This window comes from Ctenopharyngodon idella, chromosome 7 (assembly GCF_019924925.1).
Source record: "Ctenopharyngodon idella isolate HZGC_01 chromosome 7, HZGC01, whole genome shotgun sequence".
In the NCBI taxonomy this organism is placed as follows: Eukaryota; Metazoa; Chordata; class Actinopteri; order Cypriniformes; family Xenocyprididae; genus Ctenopharyngodon; species Ctenopharyngodon idella.
In genome coordinates, this window is record NC_067226.1 from 26,475,383 (window position 1) to 26,502,294 (window position 26,912).

Here is a 26,912-nt window from a genome sequence, read left to right on the forward strand (position 1 = left end):
ACGTGACTGACTGAATGGGAATGTCTAGGTTACTATTGTAACCCCTGTTCCCTGAAGAAGGGAACGGAGATGTTACGTCCCCTTGCCATAGCCCTGAATCACCACTGAACGGCCAGGATCATTGTCTCGGCTCCTCAGCAAAATATGAATGGAAGTGAGTGTGCCGGTTCTATTTATACCCGGATGCAGGGGGGTGTGGCCCGGCATGTAAATCTCACTGGCCAGTCACCATTGGCTCGTTTTGTACCACTTGGAGGTGATTGGGCTCCCAAGCAAGACCCCATTATGTTAGTATTGACGTAACGTCTCTGTTCCCTCCTTCAGGGAACGGGGGTTACAATAGTAACCTAGACGTTCTGCCGCTTTTTCTAAAACAACCAGTCAAACATCAAAGTGTCAGTCTTTGATCACGGCTGTGTATAAAAGAGGAAGCAGTCTGAAGACATACCATCAAATGGACACTGTCCACCATAAAAGGACCCTTTAGTTCTCTTAAAATATTGGAATTATATTGCACAATATAATCTGAGCTAAATTGACAGTCTCTTTTTATTCTGTGAACTGCAATTACTGTTAGTGGATTATAATATTAATTCTAACATCTTTCTTGTAAGGTTGTAAGTAATTCCTTTCAACTTTCAAGAGCTTTATCAAGTTGATCATTGCAAAATTATTATAATTATTATTTATTCTTTTGACAAAATACTGTATTGTATTTTTATTACCAACATTACTGAGCTATTTTAGTAAAGGGTCAGTGTTTCAATTGTTACTTATCTAAAAGTAGTTCATTTTTTTCTGTTTAAACATATTTGCACATTTGTTCATTTGCATGTTCCAGAGTTCTGTTGACAAGCGTTTATTTCTCTTTTAGATTAAATACAGGTCTACAAAATGAAGTTCAGGGTTTTGTTTACTCTCTTTCTCCTCACATTTGCAAGTATGTTTAAAATTGTATTTTTATTGAGCATTTGTTTCAAATCTCTGTTTGTCACCATATCGCTTGTTTGTTTTATAGATGGAACGTGTTAAAGAGAGGATTTTATTCACCAAATTCCTTTGCTAGTTGCTGAATTTGGAAGCAGTGTGATTATACCCTGCTCTCACTCAGATATAAATTCTATTTCACGGTATAAACATTCTATTGGCAAGAAACCAGTTCTTACAGCATATTCAGAACATGATTCAGGAAGCGTTACATATAGAAATGGCTTTGACAAGACAAATCGATACTTTATCAGAATTGGAAGTGGCTCTTTTAATTTGAGCATCATTCACTTGGCAGAATATGATTTTGAAAACTACTATTGTGCTGTGAGTTTCTTGAACGTTATTAGATTTGGAGAAGGGACGATCAGAGAATGGCTCTTCTACCCAGAGCTGTGTCTACAGTCTCCCTCAGACTGAACTCAAACCATCTAATTCTGGGATTTATTACTGTGCTGTGGCCACATGTGGGAAGATACAGTTTGGAAATGGAACTATATTGACTATTGAAGGTGGAGCAATATTTGATTTTGATATATGCAACATATAATACCACACCATTTTCCAGTCAATAATTATTAAAATTTCTTTGTATTTATGTTGGTACTTGAACTCCTAAATCTATGTTACCATTTCAGCATCTTCGACTTCGACCTTTTGGAATCCAGGAGTTTTAACCCTGTTCACAATAAGCCATGATTGTGAACAAAATTCTGGTGAGACTGATTCAAAAGAAGCTTAAAAAAAGGTAACTATATTAAAATAATCTCATGGCAAAATTAAATAATAAAGTACAAATATTCATCACTAAATTGCTATTTCTGAAATTCTGATCAGTGTGTAACGGATAGATATCATTTTTTTTTTTAATTATTATGTTGGGGGACTTTTATTTTGACGGGTGGACTGATTTTCGGTGTTCGGGGCGCACTGCGAGAGAGAGAGGAGAGGCGCGCTGTGTTTGAGTGTCACAAAAAGAAAGTGAGTGATGTGTCGTGTTCGAGAAGCTCGTTCGATGGTGTTAATCGGGGCTTTAGTCGACTAAGGGGGGATGTTTAATTGAGGCTGAGTGATTCAATTACAAGTTTGTTTCAACGCACGCTACGTCGAGACCACGCATCTCAAATAATTTTTCTATGGACTGTTTTTCCCAAGTTATTTATTTATTTATTTTTTTGATATTTTGATCTAATGAACCGTGAACTGTGAGAGTTCATTTGAACTACAGAACCCAATGTGAACTGTGAATGTGCACCTAAAGAGACGTTTCACGTAAGTGTTTCTAATGTGAAATTTCATGGTTTTTTTTTTTTTTTTTCAAGTGTGACTGTTTGACAGTGATCATTTGCGCAAAGAAAACTCAAGTGGGGTTTACGCAAAATTACAGGTGTTTTCCAACTTGAATAACTATTGGGTTTGATTATTGTATAGGTTAAAAGTCAATAACTCTTGCATTGAAGGTGATTGTGGCCTAGTGAGTTTGGAAGAAAACTCAAAGACTGTATTTTTTTTTTTTTTTTTTGCTTTTATTTATTGATTATTTAAATTAAAGTAACACTTCATTACAAGGAAGGAAAATATACACAGAAAATAAATCCTGTTTAATTTTTGTACTTACCTTCAGTGTATTATCTATTTATTTTCTTTTGGTTGAAAGCTGTCAGGGAGTAGGGGCGTCTTACCCACTGTATTAGATCAGGGAAGGGAGGAGTATTTTAGACTGTGTCTCACAAATACATTTACTTCAGGGAGCCATCTCGTGACATTATTCTACTTGAAGCCTACCCTTGTCGGTCTGTGCATCTCAATAAAGTAGGACACAACATATATACATTAGTATATAACAAGACCAAAAGCACTGAAAACGGGGACTAAGATCCTTTCGTTATTCAGTCTTCCAGGGCAGCTCTAACAAATTTCCCCTACGAGACGGGCTAAATACCCCGTCACAAGTGTAATTAACAAAGTATATTTTATTTTTATCCAAAGAAGCTTCAAAACAACCCAGAAATCAAAGGAATCAGGTAATGAGTTTTTATTTGCCCTGTAAGTTAAAGAGAATGAAAAGATCAAATGTTTTATAACACATTAAACCCGGCCTCTGTGCCTGTACACTTTGCCACAGTGGTGACACATGAAATTTGACTTCAGGAAAATAATTATATGTGGATCAATGTCAAACTCTAGCAACTAGATTAAAGCTGGTTTTCTCAAAGTTTTGTTTAAAACCATTTCCTACACTTTTTTTTTTCTCTCAAGTAAATCAACAAGCTTGTTCTTTAATATGTACATTAAACGGGGTCAGAATGAATTTTATAAATCTCTTATTTAGTCTCTTATGCTCACCAAGGCTGCATTTATTTGGTCAAAAATACAATAATACTGCAATATTATTATATTATTATTACACTTTAAAAGAACTGTTTTTTATTTCAATGAAATTTCCTGTGATTCAAAGCTGACTTTTCAGCAGCCATTACTCCAGTATCCAGTCAGTCTGTTACAATACAGAAGGTACCGAGGCAGATATAACAGGTAGAGATGTTTATTGATACCAACACGAGCAAACAGTTGTGCAGGTGAATGATATGTGATGGAATGAATGAAGTGGAGAGTGCAGAGAAGTGATACTGTCCTTGTTGATTGTAGACACGGGTGGATTCGGAAGACGCTGGAGAAACTTGACACTGGAGACCAGGAACACTCACACACAGATGGGAATCACACGAGGAGAACAGGAGACGCTGGAGACAGGTAAGTAGTTCGGTTGGAGTCCTTGAGGTAAGCATTCAGGTAAGACGTAATGCAAACGAGACCGGACAATGTGGCTGTGTGTGTGAGTGCTCTTTATACTGGTGGTGATTGCGGTGATGATGAGGTGCAGGTGCGGGTGATCAGTACTCTGGAGAGTCAGTGCGTTGTGATTGGTGAGCGGTGGAGCCTGGCGTGTCTGTGACAGTACCCCCCCCCCGACGTCGTGGTGGCTGTCCTCTTCCACGTGGGGCAGGTCTGTTGGGATGATTGGAGTGGAAGGTGTGAAGCAGGTTGGGGTCCAGTATGTCGTTTCTGGGGACCCAAGAGCGTTCCTCAGGGCCGTAGCCTTCCCAGTCCACGAGATATTCTAGTAGACCACCACGGTGTCGGGAGTCCAAGATCTCGCGAACCTTATATGCAGCTCCGTCCTCCAGGATGAGTGGAAGGGGGGGTTCGTCAGCTGCTACGCCAGGCCCTGTGGAGAGAGGAACAGAGGGGTGGTGAGGTTTGAGGAGTGAGACGTGGAATGTGGGATGAATTCTGTATTGTGGAGGAAGTTGAAGCTGGTAAGTGACAGGGTTGATCTGCTTGGTGATGGTGAACGGGCCAATGAATCTGGGACTCAGTTTTTTGCAGGGCAGACGCAGTCTGATGTCCCGAGTTGACAGCCAGACCTTCTGTCCCGGTTGGTAGGTACGGTACGGAGGAAGCGGCCGATCTCCTGGATCTTCCTCTCCGTCTGCCCGTTCGATTGGGGATGGTAGCCCGATGAGAGACTGACGGCCACACCTAGAAGCGAGAAGAAGGCCTTCCACACCCGTGAGGTGAATTGGGGTCCCCTGTCAGAGACGATGTCCTCGGGGATTCCGAAGTATCTGAACACGTGATTGAACATCAGTTCGGCGGTCTCCATCGCAGTGGGTAAACCCCCCAGGGGAATCAAACGACACGATTTGGAGAAACGATCTACGATGACGAGGATGCAGGTGAAACCATCGGATACTGGCAGGTCGGTGATAAAATCCACTCCTAGGTGTGACCAGGGTCGATTGGGAACGGGCAGAGGATGGAGCTTGCCGGATGGAAGATGGCTTGGGCTCTTGGAGATGGCGCACTCCCTACAGCCCTGCACGTACCTTCTGACATCCGATGCCATGTTGGGCCACCAGAAGCATTCTTTGAGCAACGAGAGGGTTTCATTGACCCCCGGGTGGCCAGTGCCAAGTGACGTGTGAGCAGAGTGAATCAGTGGAGTGCGCTGTGTCCTGGTGGTGTAGCGCAAGCCTGGTGGACAACCCGACGGAGCGTTGGTGGAGGCATTGGAGGAGGGGAAAGTCTCCTCCGACCAGGTGATGGGGCTTACAAGGATGGATCTTGGGAGGATGGTTTCTGGTTCCTCTGGAGGTTCGTCAGGAGCATGGAGTCGAGAGAGGGCATCCGCTTTAACATTTTTGGAACCTGGTCGGTAGGAGATAGAAAAGTCAAAGCGGGTGAAGAATAAAGCCCAGTGGGCTTGTCGTGGGTTCAATCTCTTAGCAGCCTTGAGATACTCCAAATTCTTGTGGTCGGTGAGAACCAGGAAGGGGTGTTTGGCTCCCTCCAACCAATGCCTCCACTCTTCAAGGGCCAACTTCACGGCCAGCAGCTCGCGGTTTCCAATGTCGTAATTGGCCTCCGCCGGGTTGAGCTTGCGGGAGAAGAAGGCGCATGGGTGAAGTCTACTTGGCTTCCCCTGCTGCTGGGAGAGTACCGCCCCCACTCCGGTGGTGGAAGCATCCACCTCTACCACGAAGGGCAGGTCTGGGTTAGGGTGGACGAGGAGGGGAGCGGTGGTGAAGGCTTCTTTCAGAGCTTCGAAGGCGTTGGTGGCAGCTGGAGTCCAGGACAGAGACTTAGGCTTATTCTTGAGAAGGTTGGTGAGTGGATGGGCGATGGAGCTGTAATCTTTGATAAACCGGCGATAGAAGTTTGCAAATCCGAGGAAACGTTGGAGTTCTATGACTGTGGATGGAGTAAAAAACAAAAACGTAAAAAAAGTAAAAACAAAAACAAAACAAAAAAAACACTATTTATTGGAACTAGATTTTTTTTGTAACAATGTTAAAGTCTTTACTGTCCTCTTGAACAGTTTATTGTGTCCGTGCTAAATAACAGTATGCATATTATTATTATTATTATAATTATTGAATGTTGAATAGTACTGTATATACAGATAATATAGTCTGGAGTGCTAGAACTTCAATCAAAATGGTAACTTGTAGTGCAGATATTTTTTTTTATTTTTTATCCAAAGCAACATGGGTTATTGATCAAGGGCACAATGTGGGTAGAAAAAAATTATTAAATTGTTTGTAGGTATCCCCCCCCCAATTTGCATAAAGGGCGCGACCTCAGACCACCTTGGTGATTGATGTATGAGACCACCGCTGTGTTGTCCGTGCGGACCCTGAGCCGAGCGACCATTCATGATCGCCCCCCAGCCGATGAGAGATGCATCCGTCGTAAGCGTTACGTGACGACAAGGAGCCCCCAACACCAGCCCTTGGGAAAGAAACCAAGGTTTTTTCCACATGACACAAGCACGAAGGTATCGCCGCGTGATCTTGATCATGCGAAACGGGTTTCCCCTCGGGGAGAACCCCTTGGCAAAGGTCTCATGTAGAGCAGGCCAAAAGGTATCACGTTGGATGCAGCTGCCATCAGACCTAACAGTCTCTAAAACTGTTTCTGTACCCAAATTCTATTGTGTGCAGGACCCATTGAGAAACATTTGAAACAAGTTTCCACGCTGCCAGAAAGTCTACTAAGGGTCTACTAAAGCTCTTGAGACTGGCCTCTGGAGTTGAAAGTGTGACTAGCTCGGTGCCCTGAAACGGTGAACCGGCAGGGAACAACCGAACTGGCCATTTTTGAGCCCTCATCAGAGGATGGGTGGACACTGTACACTGAGATATGCGTTCACTGAGAACCGCTGCGCCCTGAAGCGCACGAGGTGGCAGGGTTGGCAGAATGGCCCCCTGAGGGCACCGAGGGGAGATGGCACCGTATGATGAGGTGAACACAGACTCGCCTTGGAGGGGACTGCCCTTAGAAGCCCGACACCACTGGCATCAGGATTTCTTTCCCGAAGCCTTCCTCGTGATAATGACGGTCCTCAGATCTGCCTTACCCTCGGAAGACTTCGTTTGTGAGCATTTCCCGCCCCCTAGTCTCTCTGTGGGGGAGCATGAGAAGCAACGCTCACTTTTTGCAAAGTGATAGAACGTAATTTCCGAATCATAACCCGCCAAATTGGCTAGTAAGTTTATATGCTTTACCCGCCACGGTCGATTTTAACCCGCATTTGGAGGGTTGGTGGGTGTTAATTTCAAACCCTGGTTGTGATAGTCTTCTGTGTATTGTCTGGAAAGACATCTTATCTGCAGATAGTGATATGGTGTCTGATGCCAGGTTTCGTCATCCAAAGGTAATGTCTAGGTTACTAATGTAACCCCCGTTCCCTGAAGGAGGGAACAGAGATGTTATGTCAGAACGACTGACGAACTGGGATCTTGCCTGAGAACAACAAGCCAAGTGTGTCCCTGCTGTTCAGCGGTGGTACAATACAGCAATTATGGTGATGAGACGTAACGTTACATTAGTAGGTTACACTAGTAATCTAGACGTTCGCTCTGGGTCAGTCACTTTTGGTGTTACATCAGAATGACTGATGAATTGGGATCCCTAATAAAACGCTACAATTGCTGGCCCTTCCCGCACCCTGCGTAAGTCACCTAATCTCCCCGCATCTGCTGGTACAGAGAAAGGACAGGGCTTAAACTTACAGAGAGAGTCGATCACTGCTGTTCCGTCTTACCCACACAGTGAGACTACTGGATAACAATGAGAAAGGGTGGCTATTCCAAGCAAAAAGGAATGCTGTGGAGGCCACATCCTGCCCATAGGGAGGTAACCTGTGGAGTTTACACATATGGACTGACCATTAGGGCAGTGCCACATATGGAAAGTCTCTGTGGTAGAGCCAGCCTTGCTAGGGCAGAGTCAATACTCCCAGAGATGGCAGAACGGGCTCTGACAAGGGAAAGACATGGGCTTGCTGACAGGGAAGCCGTACCATGGAAGAATACACATGTGGTATCACACAAAGAGGAATCACAACACATGGGCACCTAGCTGACCTTCTGTGCATACACATGAGTGCTCCGCCGCGTCTGACTGCCAAGGGTGCTGGAGGAACTCCATACAGTTTTTGTCAGGTGGGGATCAATTTAAACTCAGATTATTATATTGTACCTCACAATACATTTCCACCCTATCTCCCATCACATTATCAGCATCCCAGCGTATATAATACAAGCAGCATTTCCTTGACCACCTTTCAGCAAAAGTTCTTCATGAGATGAAAAGTCTATCATGAAATAACAACAAGAAAAGCATATTTCTAGACCTAAGCTGTCCTTGCTGGCTTCATGCACATGTAGCATCCGCAGTGTAGCTCAATTCACAAATGACTCCTATAAACTGGATCTTTTAAGTAGTCAAAAATATACAGCGCAATCACTGTAGTAGGATTAACAAACAAATGATTCTTACAGGTCAGTTTTTTAATGTTTTGTTCAAAAATAAGTTTGAACTGGTCTGAAGAATCTTTTACGGAACAAACTCAGTCAGCACGGTTACCAAATCAACATCTGAGCACTCGTTAAACTGCAAGATAGCAGTTGCTCTCATTAGGTAAAATGATGAACCCACACCTACAGACAAGATCAGACATGAGAATGTGGTGATGTGTTATAGTCTAAAGTCCTATTTGAATGGGACTAGTTTTCCTTGTGCTGAAATTAATCATTCACAAGTATACTTTGTGATTTTTAACCCATACAGGGGTTGGACAATGGGTCGTCCCAAGACAAACTGATGCTGCATTGGACGCAAAAGGAGGCCCTACACCATACTAATAAAATACTAATAAACACATGGTTTTAGACCACAATATTTTAAGTTTCATTGTCCAACCCCTGTAGGCCACACTAGATTAACCTATGAACATTTATTGAAGGGTAAAGAAGCACCAAAATGCCAATATTGTAACACAAACCTGTTGGTAAAACCGATGCTTTTGTTTCTTTGCTGCCCAATTTTTAATGTCATGAGACAATTATTATCAGGACAATTTTTTAAGGTCTTTTTTGTAAGATGGACCCAGAAAAACTTTTGCAATTTCTATTTTTTTATTAATCAAAAGTACATTTAAACAATATTTTATAGAAATATATCTATAACATTTTTTTTATAAAATATTTTTTTTATTATATTATTTGGTATTTATTATATTTTTATTTTTATTTTATATTTGCCATTAAATAGCCTGTGAAGCTGATGTGGAAATAAACTCAAATACTACTACTTTTTGTTGCACTTAAACTTGATGCACTAGAACTTGAAAAAAAAAAAATTAATAAAAAAAAAAAAAAAAAAAATATATATATATATATATATATATATATTTTTTTTTTTTTTTTCTCAAAACAGTCAAGTCATATATTACAAGAAAGCTCTCATTCTAAGGAATTTGTCCATGCAGTTTATTTCATTGTGTGGTAATCATAGATCAAAGAATCGTGCAGTGAATTATGATCACTGAGAAAAAAGACAAGTGTCACATTCCAACTCCGATGACTGCTTCAATCAGCCACAAACAGCTACAAATAGACAACATATACTATAATTATCACTTTCAGAAGTGTTTTATGTAATTTCAAAGGGTTTTCTGTAAAATGACACTGGGATATTGCATTTATACCACTATATATGGGTACGGAAAGACTTACATTTGGGTAGATGGAAATTACATAAAGCGGAAATGACATAAAAAAGTAATATTCTTCCCTTCAGAAGCATTTGAATAACTCTTGCATATAACATGACAGAGACAAAAGTCTTTTTTCCAGTGTTTGCTGACATCCAGAGGAAACAAACTGTCTGCAGGGTGCTACTGCACTCAGGGCAGTTATACACTTTCAAAAAAGAATTTATAACAAAAAAAAAAAAAAAAAAGCGCCTCTTTTTGGGGGGCTTTATTACAGCACAGACAACATATACTATCATTTTTATCACTTTCAGCAGTGTTTTATGAAACTTCAAAGGGTTTCCTGTAAAATGACACCAACATTTTGTATTTAGAGCACTATATGTGGTTATGGGAAGCTTTTCAATTTGGGTAGGCCAAAAAAATCCGGAAATCCCAAAATGGTCCCGAAGCATAAGAGGCTAGTCCAAAATCTGTTGGTGACTAAAAGGGCGAAAGGTGGTGACAATTCGTGCCCCCAGGCAATTTCAACCCAGAACATAATTTCAACCAAGGGAGGCTCACGGCAACAACAAAAACAATCCAAAGTCACTGGGGCCATGGCTAGGGTATTAATGAAAGAAAATATGCAATATATTTTGCCATTCGGAGCAGTAACAAAATAAAAAAAATAAGGTGATGTATATTTTCAAAATAATTTTTACTCATTTTTTGGCATATTTGCAGAAAACAGTGAAGCACATTATGTCATTCACAACAACATATATTCATACAGTCTTTAGTGCTCCACAAATAATAATCTGACAATATGTGGATCATCTTATGGCAACATAAACAACATGTGTCTCCATATCCCTCATACATTTTACTGGTCTCCTGTTGTTCTTCTTGGCAAAACTTACAGGTGCATAGTTCAAGTATGGATCTTGATCCTGGGGAGCAAACAAACAACAAAAAAACATAAAAATGCAAACATACATTTTTAAATAATAATAATTTGAGTTTAAAATACCTTTTGCAACTGATCGTTCATCTCATCACTGTGATGCTGAGACTGTGTGTCTAAGCAAAACAAGAAAGTCATTATAACATCCTAGAGCACTTTTTTCCCTGAAATCTAATGGTTAAAGGTTTATTGTGTATATTAGTGTGTATTTTAAAAAAAAGTCACATGCCTTTCTGCTTGTTTCTTTTTTTCAACATGATTAAGACTACAATCGCAAAAACAGTGGGAAGCAGAACCAAGCTACTCAAGATCAGTGTCAGTGTATAATAGATGTGACAGCATCTTGATGTTTCTTCAGTCGCCCCTGTTAAAAGCATTCAAATAATTAAAAAAAAGAGAGAGAGAGCGAGGAAGACGGAGAGAACAAGAAGATTATTGTAAGCTAGAAATAAAGAAGCTGGTTGCAATGAATGAGTGCCAAATTTAGTTTTTCTTTTAAACTGTATGACACATACCACAATCTGCATTTGCGAGATCCTTTTTAAACTGATTAGTCTCTTTGAAGATAAAAAAAGAATATAAAATTATAAATAGTAACTGAATAGCAACAATACTGAATATGAATAATTTTGGAAAAAATAAATGATACCAACAGATCAAATGAAGACTCAAATATTACCATTTACTACCACTAACTGTGTTTTGTTGTGAAATTTCATGTAGTTTGTCAAAAAACTTCCACAGTAATAAAATCCAGAGTCAGAGACGTCCACATTGACAATCTTCAGGGAGGAAAATGTTTTGTTCACTGACAACTCTATATGATCCTTCTTAAAGCCATTCAAATATATGGAGTCCGCTGGTTTGTCACCCACAAATTGAGTAACAATGCAAAGTGGGAGAGATACATTTATCTGTTTGAACCAGGCTATGTAACTGGGCTCTGTCAAGATGTTTGGACACAGAAAAGAGACAGTAGTTCCACTGCTTACCGTTTTCACCAAAGTTAAAGACGTTCGTTTTACAAAGATGATACCTGAAAACAATCAATAATATCATAAGAAAAAAGTAGAAGACATTGATTCAGATTTAAATGTAAGATGTGTTTTGCATTTAGTCTAAAACATTGTGTTGTGTCATGTCTGAAATTACAAAGTAATTAAAAATGTTAAAGAACTTTCAATGGTATGTGACTTTCTTCTGCAGAACTCAAAAAAAAAAAAAAAAAAAAAAAAAAAAGATATTATGAAGACCTTTGGTGTCCAAAAAAACATTGTTGGAGGCCTTTAAAAATAAAAGCAAAACAAAAAGACATTCCTCAAAATATATTCTTTTGAGTTCCACAAAGAAGAAAGTCAGTCATACAGGTTTGAAACAACATGTGGGTGAGTAAATTATGACAGAAATTTCATTTTAATTGGATGAACTCTCCCTTTAAAACTATGAAGGAAATATATGAATGTAAATGTCTAATGACAAGATTGTTCAGAATCTACCAAACCTAAACCCTGAAGAGTAAACTCAACACTGTGATGTTTCTATACTTCTTGAAAATAGCTTTGCCATGTGTTTTTAAAATCAGTTATTTAACGAAAGGTAAATGACAAAGCATTGACAAATTATATCCTATGAACAGATTTTGTAGAACATTCAGTATACGTTTTTGTGCTGTAGAATATTACGCATGAACCAGTATAATATATAGTAGGTACACATTGTTATATATTATTTATTAAATTCATGGCAAACATTCATTGTTTCATTGTCATAAATTCTATAGCAAACATCATAAATGTATATTTACCTATTAAAAAGAGCATCAGAGGATGTGTCGCAGACAAATTCATGTTTACGTTCCAGTCAAATCGATTCAACTGAGAAGAATCGAATTCAGCTTTATTTATTTGAAGGGGGAGTGGCTTTTACACAGTACACGCTCCCATCTGTATTAAAGCAGACTCTAATTTACACAGTATATTACAACTTTGAAAGAGGTATCGTCTAAAACACGTTGCAATGGTATGAAATAATAAAAATGATAATAAACTCACTTCTCAGAGATCTTGAATTCTCTACTTTTTTAGAATCTCTAGATTTTTTTTTTTTTTTTTTGCAGAAAGATAAAAACAACATCACAGCACTTTTGATCTAAGTAGGTCCATAGACCTAGCTGTATCTTAATTTTATTTACATAAATAAATAAATAAATACATACACCAGTTAAAATCTCACATTTGACACCATCACTAACTGAAGGCTAATGGTCTGAAGTAATGATGTATGGTGTCAGTGTCTACATAAGCTCAATGGCAGATTTCAATGCCTTTATTTCATTGCTAAATCTTGTGCAAGTCTTATATCATTCTCAAAACAATTCAAATAAATCTCAGCCATTAGGTGGAGACATTTCTGTCATAGTGTCATTATTAATTATTGTGAACATGAAATGTTGAAATGTTGGAGGCCGTCAGAGCTGTCCAGCTTGAAGGGTTATATAAACAGCAAACTGGCAAAAAAAAAAAAAAAAAAAAAAGATGACTTTTTTATGTTTTATATAATGTTTATTCAATATAAATTGAGAAACCTGTAATGCGGAATGAAATACATATAAACAAAATATATAAGTGGGCTACTAAATACTACTAAATAACACAATTTTGCACAATAAGTCTGTGGAAACACAAGTTGGATGTAGCTAATCATCCTATTTTTTATTTATTTTTTTTAGAGATATGTGACCACAGCGATTGTAGACCAGCCACACCACAGACCACATGGCCGTGTTTGAACATAAGCAGCCTCTCATCAGATAAAATGGCAGAGGGGTTGGAAACAAAGAATCATTTCCTGTAGGGAGTGACAGGAAGTAGCAGTTCAGAGTAGAACGAGCCCTGGTGAGGTGAACTTCAGCGGACCAACACATGCTGAATGAGCTTTACTCTAGTTTTACCTTTTTAATGTGCTTTTTTTTTTTTAATGAGCAGAAGTACAAGGTGTTGTTTATTTAAGGTGTGTGTGTGTGTGTGTGTGTGTGTACTGAGATGTATGACTTAATTACATGTAAACCGTTTTGCGACACATTCATTCATTCATTCACAAAAATATCCCTCTTACAAATTCTTTTTTTCATTGTATTTTTCCTATATTTGTGTTGCATGTTTCATACAGTACAATTCCACCCAATTTCATTAAAAAAAAAAATTAAAAAAATGATCAGTTCTGAATTTCTTGACTTGTACAAATTTAAAATTATTTGAAGTATATTTTTGTTTGTAATATCAGTATTTTAGGTTATGACAAAGTGTATATCTTAGATCCTGTAATTGGTCACAATTTACTTTAAGATTATCACCATTTTTTTATGTTTTAAAGTGTGACAAATAAATATAAATAAATAAATGTAAATTAAATAAATGTAAAAATAAATGTAAACAAATTACAGTAACCTCTCAATTAATATAAAAATCAAACAAAAGATGTAATTATAAAAGAATTAGCAAAATGCTGCTCTATTAATAGTTGGAGTATAGTATAAAACAATCTCTTTTACTTCTGTTGTCTGATGTTGGTAGAAGCAGCAGCATGATACTTTATACACGTGTGGTTTTGGACTATGAGCCCAGGCCACAAAAAAAAAAAAAAAAACACAGTCACCCAAGATCGAGAATGGAAAGAAAGTGCTCACACCTCAGTGGCTGAAAGTTTCCATTGAACCTCTTATGATTAAAGTGTGATAGTGACTGACTAAACTGAAAGTGATGTTTGACCTCCTGTTTTAGGCTGGTTGTGTTAAATAAAAGACCTAGTATTGTCACGGAGTCGCAACCATCACAGACACCAATCAGCCCATCATCACTAGATCCGGCCACTCGTTCACTCTCCCCGGAATACTGATTCACCACACCTGCACCTCCTCATCACCTCACCACATAAAGGACTTCACTACCTGCACTCCGTTGCCTGGTCTCTTCTACATGCATGTACAGACTCCTTACCTGATACTCACTGTAATACTTACCTGCTGCCAAGAAACCTCTCTTCAGTCATCTGTCTTCAGTCGTCTGCTCCCAGCCCTTTGTGTGCCCGTCCAGCCTGTCGGTGTTCACCTGCCAAGAGATACACAAGTTGCTCGTCAGCTAAGTTACCCTGGAATTTTCTCGAACTGCTATACTCGCCATTGCTGCTTCCTGTTCCTGTTTAATATCCATCCTGTGAAATAAACTGTTTATATTCTACTTACCTGTCTGCTACCTTCTGTTCTGTGACAAGTATGTAGTTCAACAATTTCACATGATCACAAATGCTATTTATATTTAAAATGACTTTCACATCATTCACAGCTCCAACCACATAATTAATTAATCTAATCTAATGCAAAATATCAGGATCCCATACAAAACTTTAACAGGTGGAGGTGTTCTGTTGCAACACACCTCTTCACAGACAGGATTTCAGCACCATGGACAGAGACACGTTATATTGATAACTTTTCACATTATATACTTTATTTTTAATCAAAGTGGCCAAATAAAAGATGTGTATATATACTTTGATAGGGTGTTATATGATTAGATACAACTTGCAGTTAATCTTAATGTTAAATGAACTAAGGTCTAAATCAGCTGCTGGAAAGAGATAAAATAAGGTCTGGTTTTTATTATGCAAAACTGCATGAGAAGACAAGGCCAAGAAGTAAACTGCTCATTGATTATTTATTTATTTATTTTTTATTTTTTTGGGAGGCCTTGACTGCGTGACCCAACTAAAGATGAGCGAGTCTGAGAAGAAAGACGGATGACGGATGCTGGGAAGAACAGTTATTCAGGTTTAGTTGTCCTCAATTACAGGTTTTCTCTGATTGTGGTGAGGACAGAATGAGTATGATTTTTTTTTTTTTTTTTTTTTTTACAGTATTAGTAGACTGTTTGCTTAATATCTGCTAACACTTTATTTTGATGGTCCCATAACACACCTTCTACTAACTATAAGTAACTTTGCAACTAATTATCAACTAGCTGTCATTAGAGTATTAGTAGACTGTCTGCTTAATATCTGCTGACACTTTATTTTGATGCTCTCCCAACAAACATTCTACTGACTATAACTTTGCAAATACATGTCAAATTATTTTACTAGCCCTAACCCTAACCCTATAAGCTTAACCTAACAGTCTACTAATACTCTCAGAGTTACTTGACATGTAGTTGCAAATGAATGAGTTATTTGACATGTAGTTGCAAGTTACTTATGCTAAAATATTGAAATAAAGTAACCACATGAATTTTGCATTTCAGTGAGCAGGTTTGGTTATTTTGCACTTTGTTTGCTGCAAAGCACATGAAAGCCTCCAGTGCACAGAGTTTTTGATTCATCTTAGTAGTGTTATGTACTACATGGGGAATTTGCCCTTTACTTTATTTATTTTCAGAAAGCGTGTGGTCATGATGTCAAACTGATACTTTTATCTTGTGTGCCATACTTATGTGACTCAATGTCACACACATTTAAGGAGTTAATAGTTTTTATACCGACCCTCAACAGTAGCAAACAGCAAATGAACACCTTACCTTCACATAAAACAACTGAGCAGCGTTTAACAGATTATCTGATCATCTTGAGACATGCTATCTGATTTGGGATTATTTTAACATCAGTGTTAGACCAAACCACAGGCTCTTGCACAAACAATGCATAGGATGTGAGAAGACAGAGATTGTTAGCAGCATCACTTCCTGTGGAGGAGTGACAGAGAGAAGCTGCTCAGTACAGAGTGAGAAGTGTTGAAGTGAACTTCAGCGGACCAGCATTGACATTCACCTATGTTTTAAATATATGATTGATATAACAACCACTTTTAAAAAGTTTAAAAAAAAATAAATAAATAAATAAAAATGTATGTTAGAGCAGAGTTGCTGTTTAAAGTTGCTTTCCAAAGCAGAAAGGTTTATTAAAAACAGCTATTTTAGATTGCGCAACCAAATATATATTATTCAATTATTATTAAAATAAAATGAAAAAAAAAAAAAAAATACATTTAATAAAAAAATCTACAGATAAAAATGAAGAAAAATTAGATCATGAGATGTTTGTTTGCACTTCAGCATGTACCTTTGTACATGCATTGCTTGCGCACATTGTGGTTTGTGTCATTTTCCAACCACAGGACTGACCTCCTGCTTCTGTTTTGAAGCCCCTCTCTGTATCAAAACCACAAAAACACCCTTTTCAACAGACAAACATTTCTGTTTAATTAAAGAAACACAACCCCCTACCCGCTGTACTGCTGACTACATTTAATGACATTAATGTTTTTTTATTAAATGTAAACAAATCATATCAATATTTTAATGTATGTATGTTGGAAACAGAAATTGTCCTTACTCTTGAGTAATGAATCCTGTGTTTAGTTTTTTAGTTTAGTTTAGTTAAACAAATAAGACTCTGCACTGATAAATGTAAGTATCTCAAAGAGTTTGAGAGATTTAGAAAATAAAGACAACAACCAGAGGTATATGTGAATCCTAGGAATTAAATCCTGAAATAGTCTCTAGACACTTTGAAATTAGAAAAAAGATGTGATTCAGGATGGGAAATTCTATCTTGTAGTGTTTACGCTGTAGATTTTCACTTTTCATCCAAGCTGTGCAGAGGAAACTGATTTAAACTTTAAAAGCAATGTCACTCAGCAGTGTAAAAAGTTTTTTGTTTCTGCACATGAACAGACATGTGTCGAAACTATATAAATGATCATATGTTATATGAAATAATGTATTTTATTACAGACCACTACTGCAGACTTTCACATGTTGACCTCTTCTAACACCACAAGAAAATAGGCCGCTCTCTATCACAGCCCTATTAGCAGAACATCACCTTAGAAGTTCTCACTTTGCACTGAGTAGCTTCTTCCTGTCTCAGTTTTTACAGGAAATGATGCGCTTTATTGTTCGCTCTCTGACTGGAGCCACATCGTTGCACATTCACGCTTGTGTGGTTGAGAACAAACCTATCAATAATGTATCTGAAGCATACTCACTTCAAAGTCTGAGATCACAAACAATACAATGTTTACTGCAGTAATCCACAGTATTAGAAAACTGCAAAAGCTTGTGAATTTCTGTAAAATATGTCTTTCATTTACATATGACTCTTAACACTGAGTTTGGTATCATGGTTTAATTCAAAAAGTGTTGTGGCTTTGTCCAAAGAAAAAAAAAAAAAAAAAAAAAGAATTTAGGGAAAATACCATCGCATACTGCCCTCTACTTTTTTCACTTACTGTCAACATCCTCACCAAAAGCAAAAAAAAAAAAAAAAAAAAAAAAAAAAAAACATCAGTGTGGAGTAGTATCTCAGGAATTCTATTCTGCTTGATTTTTTACTGTCAAAAATGGTACATCTAACTGTATTTTACCATAAAATTACATGAATGTAAGGTTAGATCTATTACAGTTATCCACATATGTAAGGGAACTTAGTCTTAACCAATTAACCAATTTTTACAGTAGCATTTTTAGTCGTTTTCAGTTACAAGTTACAGTTCATTTTATAGTGTATGCATTGATTCTTAAGGATGGAAGACTGAGAGTGAATATAACAGTCAAAATATAAACAGTAAAAATACTTAAGGAGCTTGAATGCTAATATCTGACTACCATTAAAAGGGTTGGTGAACCCAAAAATGAAAATTCTGTCATCATTTACTCACCCTCACGTTAGTCCAAACCTGTATGAATTTCTTTCTTCTGCTGAACACAAAATATTTTTAAGAATATCGGTAACCAAACAGTTGGGGCCCATGAACTGTTTGGTTGCAAAATATCTTTTTTTGTGTTCAAGAGAATGCATGAGGTGTCCTCAGCAGCTCGAGGCACCACAAGATTGCCTCTGAACTCTACAGTTTGAATTTATTTAAAAATAAAAGCTGCTATGAACTTAAGTTCAGTCCAGAGATGATGACTTCCGAAGGTTTGTGAGATTATATCTTTATTACTTGTTTGCATGCTTGTTTTATATACGTATATTAACACTAAAGGACAGATTAAGGGACAGGCCTACTAAACAGGGCAAATTAGTGTGAGACCGCAATCCCACAAAAGTGCAGATGGGAGTGGAGTGTTCGCATAATTCTTGCACAAATTAACACAAACAATTTGTCTCTGCGGTGCCTTCTCCTAGCAGCATCTAACACAGCCATGTCAAGCTCAAATGGGTTAAGACATGCTTTTTAGGGGGCATTAAATAATGGTGCAAATGGTGTAAATTGACTTCACCAAACCACAAACTAGTGGCGACGAAAGCAGACTGCGGGGTTGGCTGACATCGGCAGCGTCTGGGTCCAAAGTTGCCCTGACACATCAAACCGACGCTTGACACCCGACAGCCAAGTAGCACGTCCGTTCTGTGCCTGCGTAAGAAGAAATGCCTTTCCGTACCAGCAGGTGGCAGTAGCTGAACAGCCAATCAGAATGATCAGATGGCCCGATCGGCCGGAAAAAAGCTGACAAGGACCAACTTCAGCTGATGGTGCAGAACACACTGAGAATACTTAGTCGGCCGACGAAGAAAAAACTGCCTGATGGCTGACCGTCGGCTTGGTGTGTTCCGGGCTTTACTCACCCCCATGTTGTTCCAAACCTGCAAGATTTTCATCTTCGGAACACAAATGAAAATATTTTTAATGAAATCTGAGCCAGTTCTGTACTCTCCATTGCAGCTATGCAAATACTTTGACGCTTCAAAAAGTTCATGAAGAGATCATAAAACTAATATGAATTGAGAGGTTTAGTCCAAATTTTCTGAAGAGACATGATCGCTTTATGTGATGAACAGATTTAATTTATGCTTTTATTCACATATATAATTGATCAGCGAACATAAACAGAACCTCAACCGAACCTGCTTGACGCGTGAGAACAAACCTCTTGCAGAAGCTCAAACGTTCTGCGTAATACATGAGAATGAACCTCAATGTTTCTCGTACGTCAAGCAAACATGCATGAGCTTCCGTTTACCATAACTAATGTGTGCATTGTTGAATATTTATATGTGAATAAAATCCTAAATTAAATCTGTTCAGCGTATAAAGTGATCATGTTTCTTCAGACAATTTCGACAATTTCAAATTTCTTTTTTGGTGATGCTCCCCTACATGTGAGCTGCATCTGGTTTAAATTTTGTGGTGATAGCATAAAGTATGGTTGAATAAAGTGTTATTCATTTTTGCGCAGCTAGATGGTGCCCATGGGCAGTAAACTTCGGTTTAGAGGCACTTCTCAGCACTCGTTAGGAGTTTTTCAAAAAGTTTAGATGCATTAAAAAGCTGTTTCTAAGCTTTAAGATGATACCCATTTTGTGTTATTCCACATTGGAAAACGAACATGGATGGGTCCGGGAACATTGGATACACACTGCATCCCGGAAAGATGAGAGACATGTTTTTAGCCTCCGTGAGCTGTCAATGGAGGGATAGCAATCGCTCAGATTTTATTAAAAATATCTTAATCTGTGTTCTGGGTTTGAATGAAAGTCTTATGGGTTTGTAATATGAAAGTAAGTAATGACAGAATTTTCATTTTTGGGTGAACTATCCCTTTAAATACTCTCCAGAATACAGCAGTTTTGTTTTAATGTTTGTAACTCATTATCTGTTTTTTTCAGGTTTTAAAATTATGAGTTAATATTCCAGTTCTTGAATCTACCAAAAGCTCTACCAAGAAATTCCATACAGACCTATTTTGCAGTTTGTTTTATGCCGCCACTGAAATTTTACACTTATCACTTGTATACTGTAAAGTGGAATGTAACATATTCATTACAATATTTCAAGATTAAACTGATTTTATGTTTCTTTGTGTGAGTACACATAAGTCAGCTATTGGCCTTACTCTGACATGTATTATAAAGAGAATGTTTTTTTTTAATCATGTTAAATAAATTGATATTGATATCAGAATAGATAATTTACATTAAAGATTATACTGTGATGTAGCACATCTGTGTTAAAAGTAAGTTGAACAAGGAAATGGGCAATGACTTATTAGCTCAGAGAGCCAATGGAATCATGTCATAGTGCTTCCACTCAAAGCAGAGGGAAGGTTTCTGAGAATTAACTTTATAAGTTTGTGCCCTGGAGATGTGAAAATGTATGTTATTCTCTTCATTTTATGTTTTCTCGTTTATAAACCATGTAAGTACAAAACTACACCTGTAATATTTTTCTTGAGCTTTCTTTACTTTTCACTGTTTCGTCTATGTATCAACGCATGTCTATGTATTTATGTAATAATTGCCTTAATTATTTTACAGCAATGCAACAGCAATATTCTGAAAGTATTTTGCAGATGGGGGATGTAACAGTTCAAGTGGGTGATGATGTGACATTTTACTGCTTTCACCCAAAAGACCAAATAAATAGAGTTATGTGGTTCAAACAGACTCTGGGAGAAAAACCTGCTCTTGTAGCCTCTTCATATCGCTGGTCTCAAAACAGTGTAGTTCATGATGAGTTTAAAAAGACAAATCGCTTTAAAGTGAATTCAGGGCTTGGCAGCTTTAATCTGACTATTGAAAGAACTGTACAATCCGATTCCGCCACATATTATTGTGCAGGTTCCTTTTCTAACCTTGTCTTCTTTGGATTTGGAACTAATCTGGTGCTTAAAGGTGAGTGGTCAACATTTAGACTAACTCTTTCTGAAATTAGTCAAATTTTACAGCCTAAAATTCATTATTTCCCTTTCGAGGGAACTCGCACTGCGTCCCGAAAGGGGCGCTATGGGAACGCCCTCAGCGTGAATGCGTCTGATGCACGTGTGTCAACTAGTCCAATGGCGAGAGTGAACGTCACTGGTGGGTGACGTCACGACCAGGAAAGGATAAATACACATCCGGAAAGACCGGCTTCAGCTTTTGTGCCTCAGCAAAGCGATCTGTGTGAAACTGTCTCTGTCTATTTATTGTTGTTTGTCCTCAAGCATTATATATTTCTAGACAGGAGTTTATTGGCGAGCAAATAGCAACTTGAGTCGTGTGTGCTTCCCTGCCCTCGCTACTATACGAGTGGGGATACACGCGATTCATGTGTTGTTTGTTTGAGAGCAGAGCATACATGTCAGCTCTTGTATTGGGATCTGACGGTGTTCATTCATAAATTTCCCGATGTGATGCACTATCGAGATTTTTTAGCTCTGCTCCACTTGGCTTTTTTCTTGAGGGAATAAAGTCTTGAGCAATAAAGAATCTATGGCTTGGATCTTGCGTTTTCCGAGGCGACGCGTTGTTTTCGGGTCTGCAAACTGCAATAAAGATTCTAGTGGCTCTCATCTCGCGTCTGCCGAGGCGACGCGTAGATTTCGAGCCTGCAAAATGCAATAAAGAATCTAGTGGCTCTGATCTCGTGTTTGCCGAGGCAACGCGTAGATTAGGGTGTGCAGACGGCAGTTATAAATATTCAACCAATCATTCAGACCGTGTACACTTGTCTGGTGATTCATTGATGCATTTAATTTGAGGAGTTAAATGGGATATTGCCTGGTTTTTAAAAGCTATATGTCTGCACTAATAACTCTTTATTTGATGTGTGTATGGCCTATATGCATACTATATTTAGCATTTCTTTCAGACAGTATTAACTTGTCTGATAGATCATTTGCTGCATTTAATTTTTCAGGAATTAAATGGACAGTTGGCTGTAATTTAATTTTGAGAAATTAAAATAATACATATTTATCTGACTTTAAGTAGTTAGATTCATGTATTAGTTCAGCCTTTCGTGTAGATCCTGACGCCAGTGGTGTTAGGCTTCTTAGGGCAGCCCCCTGCGGGGTGGAGCGGTGTACACCTCAGTATACGGTGCCCGTGCCACTTCGTTGCCCTTAGGGGACCGATCTGCTAACCCCATCACTCTCGGTGCTTTGGGGCGCAGCGGTTTCCAGCAGGCTTTGATTCAGCGCTCACATGACGTTGCATCAGGCTCGCACCCTCTGAATGGAATCTAAGGGCAGCCCCATACGGGATAGAGCGGTGTACACCTCAATATACGGTGCCCGCTCAACTTCATTGTCTGTATGGGGCCGTTCTACCAACCCTGGCACCCTTGGTGTTTCAGGGCGCAGCAGTTTCCAGCAAGCTATGACTCAGCGTTCACACGACGCTGCGTCAGGTTCGCACCCTCTGAGGAGGGTCGAAAAGCAGTCAAATGGGTTGTTTCCTGCCAGTGTATTTCAGGTCACCAAAGTGGCTGCTCTAGGTATACCAGAGACCAGCTTTGAGAGGCTGGTTCCCTTTTGTGGATTTTCTGGCAGAGTTGAGGCTTCTGCCAAATTTATCTCACTGGGCAGGCTCTGGTGATGGAACAGAAAGTAAACTCTTTTGCGAAAGGAGCTACAAAATGGGTTCCTCCTCCCAGCAGAGAGTTAGGGTTTTTAGGGCCGCTACTATTTTGTTCCAAAGAAGGATGGAGGGTTGCGTCCTATATTAGATCTTAATCATTTGATTCGTTCAGTCAGGAGACTTGGGTTCAAAATGTTGACGCTAAACCAGATCCGAGGACTGGTTTGTCATGATAGTTCTAAAGGATGCATACTTCCATGTCTCTATCCTTCCACAGCATAGGAAGTTCCTCAGGTTTGCTTTCAGAGGCAAAGTATACCAATATTAGGTTCTTCCATTCGGTCTAGCTCTATCACCCCACACGTTCATGAAATGCGTAGATGCAGATTTGGCCTTGCTCAGGCTGCAGGGCATACGCATTCTGAACTGATTAGATGACTGGCTAATATTAGCGCAGTCAGAACAGATGGTCAGTTCGACATCGAGATGTCGTTCTTACTCATATAAAAATTGGGGTTGTGGCTGAACGCCAAGAAGAGTGTGCTTTCTCCATTACAGAGAACCACCTTCCTGGGCATGGTATGGATTCAGTGACGCTGCGGGCCGTTCTGTCGCCCACTCGTATTTCTGCAATCTTTTCAGTCACACAGGAGATATATCTAGGCCAGTCACTCACTGTAAAACAGTTTTCTAAAACTGTTGGGTCTGGTGGCAGCTGCGTCCAATGGTGATACCTTTTGGCCTGCTGTTCATGAGACCCTTACAGTAGTGGCTCAGGACCAAGGGTTGTCCCTGAGGGGGAACCCACTTCGTATGATCAAGATCACACGGCGGTGTCTCCGCGCCTTGGTTATATGGAAGAAAAGTTGGTTCCTGTCCCAGGGCCCTGTGTTAGGAGCTTAATATCATTGAGTCACTCTCATGATAGATGTTTCTCTCACAGGCTGGGGAGTGGTAATGGAAGGCCGCTCAGCTCAAGGGCTGTGGAGGAGTCATCTTTCGTGGCACATAATTGCCTGGAGATGATGGCAGTGTTCAATGCATTGAAGTTCTTCCTCCCAGACCTGAGAGGTCATCGAGCTGTCTGGACAGACAATGCATCGATGGTTTCTTGTATAAATCAACAGGGGGGTCTGCGCTCGCGCCCACTATCTGGCACACCAGATCCTCCTGTGGTCCCTGGGAAAGATGCTCTCTGTGAGAACAATCTTATTCCAGGGACCTAGAATATAGGAGCAGACGTCCTGTCGAGACAGGGGCTGAGGCCAGGGGAATGGAGACTTCACCCCAAAGTGGTGAAGCTTATATGGGAGATTTATAGCCACGTGGAAGTGGATCTTTCGCGTCTCAGGATACGGCGCACTGTCCACTGTGGTTATCCCTTACACATCCAGTTCCTCTTGGACTGGATGCCATGGTACAGACATGGCCGGGGCCATGTCTGTATATTTTTCCCCCAATTGTTCTGCTCCCAGGAGTTCTGGACAAAATTCGCCGGGAAGGAATAAGTCTGTTAGTAGCACCTTACTGGCCAAGTCTGATATGGTTCTTGGAACTTGTGTTTCTCCTCGACGGCTCTCCCTCGGAGATTCTGATCAGGAGAGACCTTCTATCTCAGGTGAAGGGTTTGATTTTTCACCCCGCCCAGAAGTATTGAACCTGTGGGTTTGGCCCTTGAGGGGGCCCAACTCATAGTATCTGGTCTCTCAACCGAGGTTGTGGAAACCATACTTTACTCCAGAACTCCAGCCACAAGGAAACTATCCTCGTATTTCTGCATTCCATGTCCCTGTGGATGGTATAATTGTGGGGTATAACCCTTTGAGGTATCGTTTCCTTCGTGGCACTCTGAGGCTGAGGCCTGCAGCATGCTCTAGGGTTCCTGCTTGGGTTCTCCCCTAAAAAGAGTAGGAGACCTTTAGGCCCTATCTGTATCCCCTACGTGCCTTGAGTGTGCACCAGGGATGGTCAAGTGTTCCTTTACCCTACCGGGTTATATACCTAAGGTTCTGACCAATATTCCACGGCCTATAGTGCTGCAAGCTTTCTGTCCTCTGTTCTCAGATCCAGACCAGGAAAAGTTGAATCTTGTGTGTCCAGTGTGAGCACTGGACACCTAATGTCCACAGAGCTGCCCTGTGGAGGACTTCAGATCAACTGTTTGTTTTGGACCGCGCTATAAGGGGTCTCCCTGCGTCCATGGTTAGCAAGTGGATAGTTGAGACTGTCACTTGCGTATGAGGTCTCTGGTCAGCAGTATCCACTGTCTGTCAGAGCTCACTCTTCTAGGAGTATGGTGGCTTCCACGGCCTTGTTGGGGGTTTTCCTCAAGGAAGTCTGTGATGTGGTGGGCTGATCCTCGCCACTCACGTTGTGAGATGATATGTCTCGACCTGGACGCAGCTCCAGGCTCATCAGTGCTCTCGTCTTAGTGTGCCACAGTTTCACACGGACAGGCATTTTGGAATTATGGCGTTTTGGGATATCGTTCCCATAGCGCCCCTTTCGGGACGCAGTGCGAGTTCCCTCGAAAGGGAACGTCTCAGGTTATGACTATAACCATGGTTCCCTGAGAGAGGGAACGAGACACTGCGTCGCGTTGCCATACTCCCTGCATTCCTGTGATCGATTTGCTTCGGCAATTTAAGCTGAAGCCGGTCTTTCCGGATGTGTATTTATCCTTTCCTGGTCGTGACGTCACCCACCAGTGACGTTCACTCTCGCCATTGGACTAGTTGACACACGTGCATCAGACGCATTCACGCTGAGGGCGTTCCCATAGCGCCCCTTTCGGGACGCAGTGTCTCGTTCCCTCTCTCAGGGAACCATGGTTATAGTCATAACCTGAGACGATTCCTTCAATAGGTTCTAAATCCAACAGGATTCATATTCTGCAGCAATCTGGAACAACATCATCAGATGGAAATATGACTCTGCAATGTACAATCCAAAATGAACAACAGAGCTGTGGAGGCGAACACAGAGTCTACTGGTTCAGACAAGGGTCAGTAGAAATCTAGTCCAGGAATCATTTATGGTCAAGAAAGTTGTAAAAACAGTTCAGTGACTGTTTCTTCTACCAGGAGCTGTGTCTACAATCTCTCTATGAGAAACATCAACCCTGGGACTTACTACTGTGCTGTGGTCACATGTGGGGAGATTTTATTTGGACATGGAATTAATCTGGATATAGACGGTAAGTATGTTAAGTTACATTCATCTAAGGCAGCCATTTTAAGGATGTTGATGCAGTATTATGTAATTCTATGTAATTTCACAGAGCTTCTAGTGTAATGCTAAGACATAAACTGTCTATTTTTGACCAAAAACACTGTATAATATGACACAGTACTTTTGTGTGTATTTTTAACAGAGGTTATTGTTGATATGGAATACTGAATTTCTATTGATGCAAATTTATTTGCATGTTTCATATTGTTGTACGCACAGTAGTGGCCAAAAGTGTGTGTGTGTTTTTTTTTTTTTTTTAATTAATTAATATGAGGGAAGAACAAAACACTAAACTTGATTAAAGTATTAATCTGAGAAAATTATTTGACAAAAAGGGGCAAACTACAGCTACAGATATTATTGTACTACTATATAAAAAAAGGGTCCGCACAATTTGTCATGTTTCATTGCTTTATCGCAAATAAAACCAGTGACTACAAGCACAAGTACACAAATGCTTATTTTTTGCTATATGCAAAAATCTTTAACAAATTTTTAAAAAATACTTCAATAAAGGGTGAAGATGTCTATTTTCCTAGGCCAGACATCACTTTTGGCCACTACTATAGTTCCAGGACACGGCACATGATGCATTCAGTTATGTTATTGTTTCAGATGAACATAAAGGCTAGCACATGCAGTTCTACATTCTCATTGGCCTAGCAGCATTGCTGATTATAAGCTTCATAACTAATGTTCTACTTTGTGTGACAAAGACAAAAGGTAACCACTGACTTTATATATAATACATCACACAAAAAATTGATGAGAATACACATTAAAAAGGTAAAAATATGCAGTTTTTTGTATTATTCAGAAACTTCTTGTAAGATTTATGCAATGAACATAATT

The 26,912-nt window shown here is 39.5% G+C and overlaps 3 protein-coding genes and 1 pseudogene across 3 annotated transcripts in view; 2 read left to right on the top strand and 2 right to left on the bottom strand.

The window, feature by feature from the left end:
- LOC127515402 (uncharacterized) overlaps positions 1 to 26,912 on the bottom strand; it is a 79,959-nt gene that overhangs the window by 18,660 nt on the left and 34,387 nt on the right. The gene's annotated exons all lie outside the window — the stretch shown is intronic.
- Positions 1 to 26,912, bottom strand: part of LOC127515401 (uncharacterized) — a 78,270-nt gene that overhangs the window by 7,479 nt on the left and 43,879 nt on the right. The window lies entirely within an intron of this gene.
- Positions 895 to 1,407, top strand: nitr3d (novel immune-type receptor 3d). Its single transcript, XM_051899495.1, is given in 2 exon segments — positions 895 to 940; positions 1,019 to 1,407. Coding segments are annotated over 2 exon segments (435 nt in total).
- On the top strand, positions 20,548 to 26,482 carry LOC127515405 (uncharacterized; annotated as a pseudogene).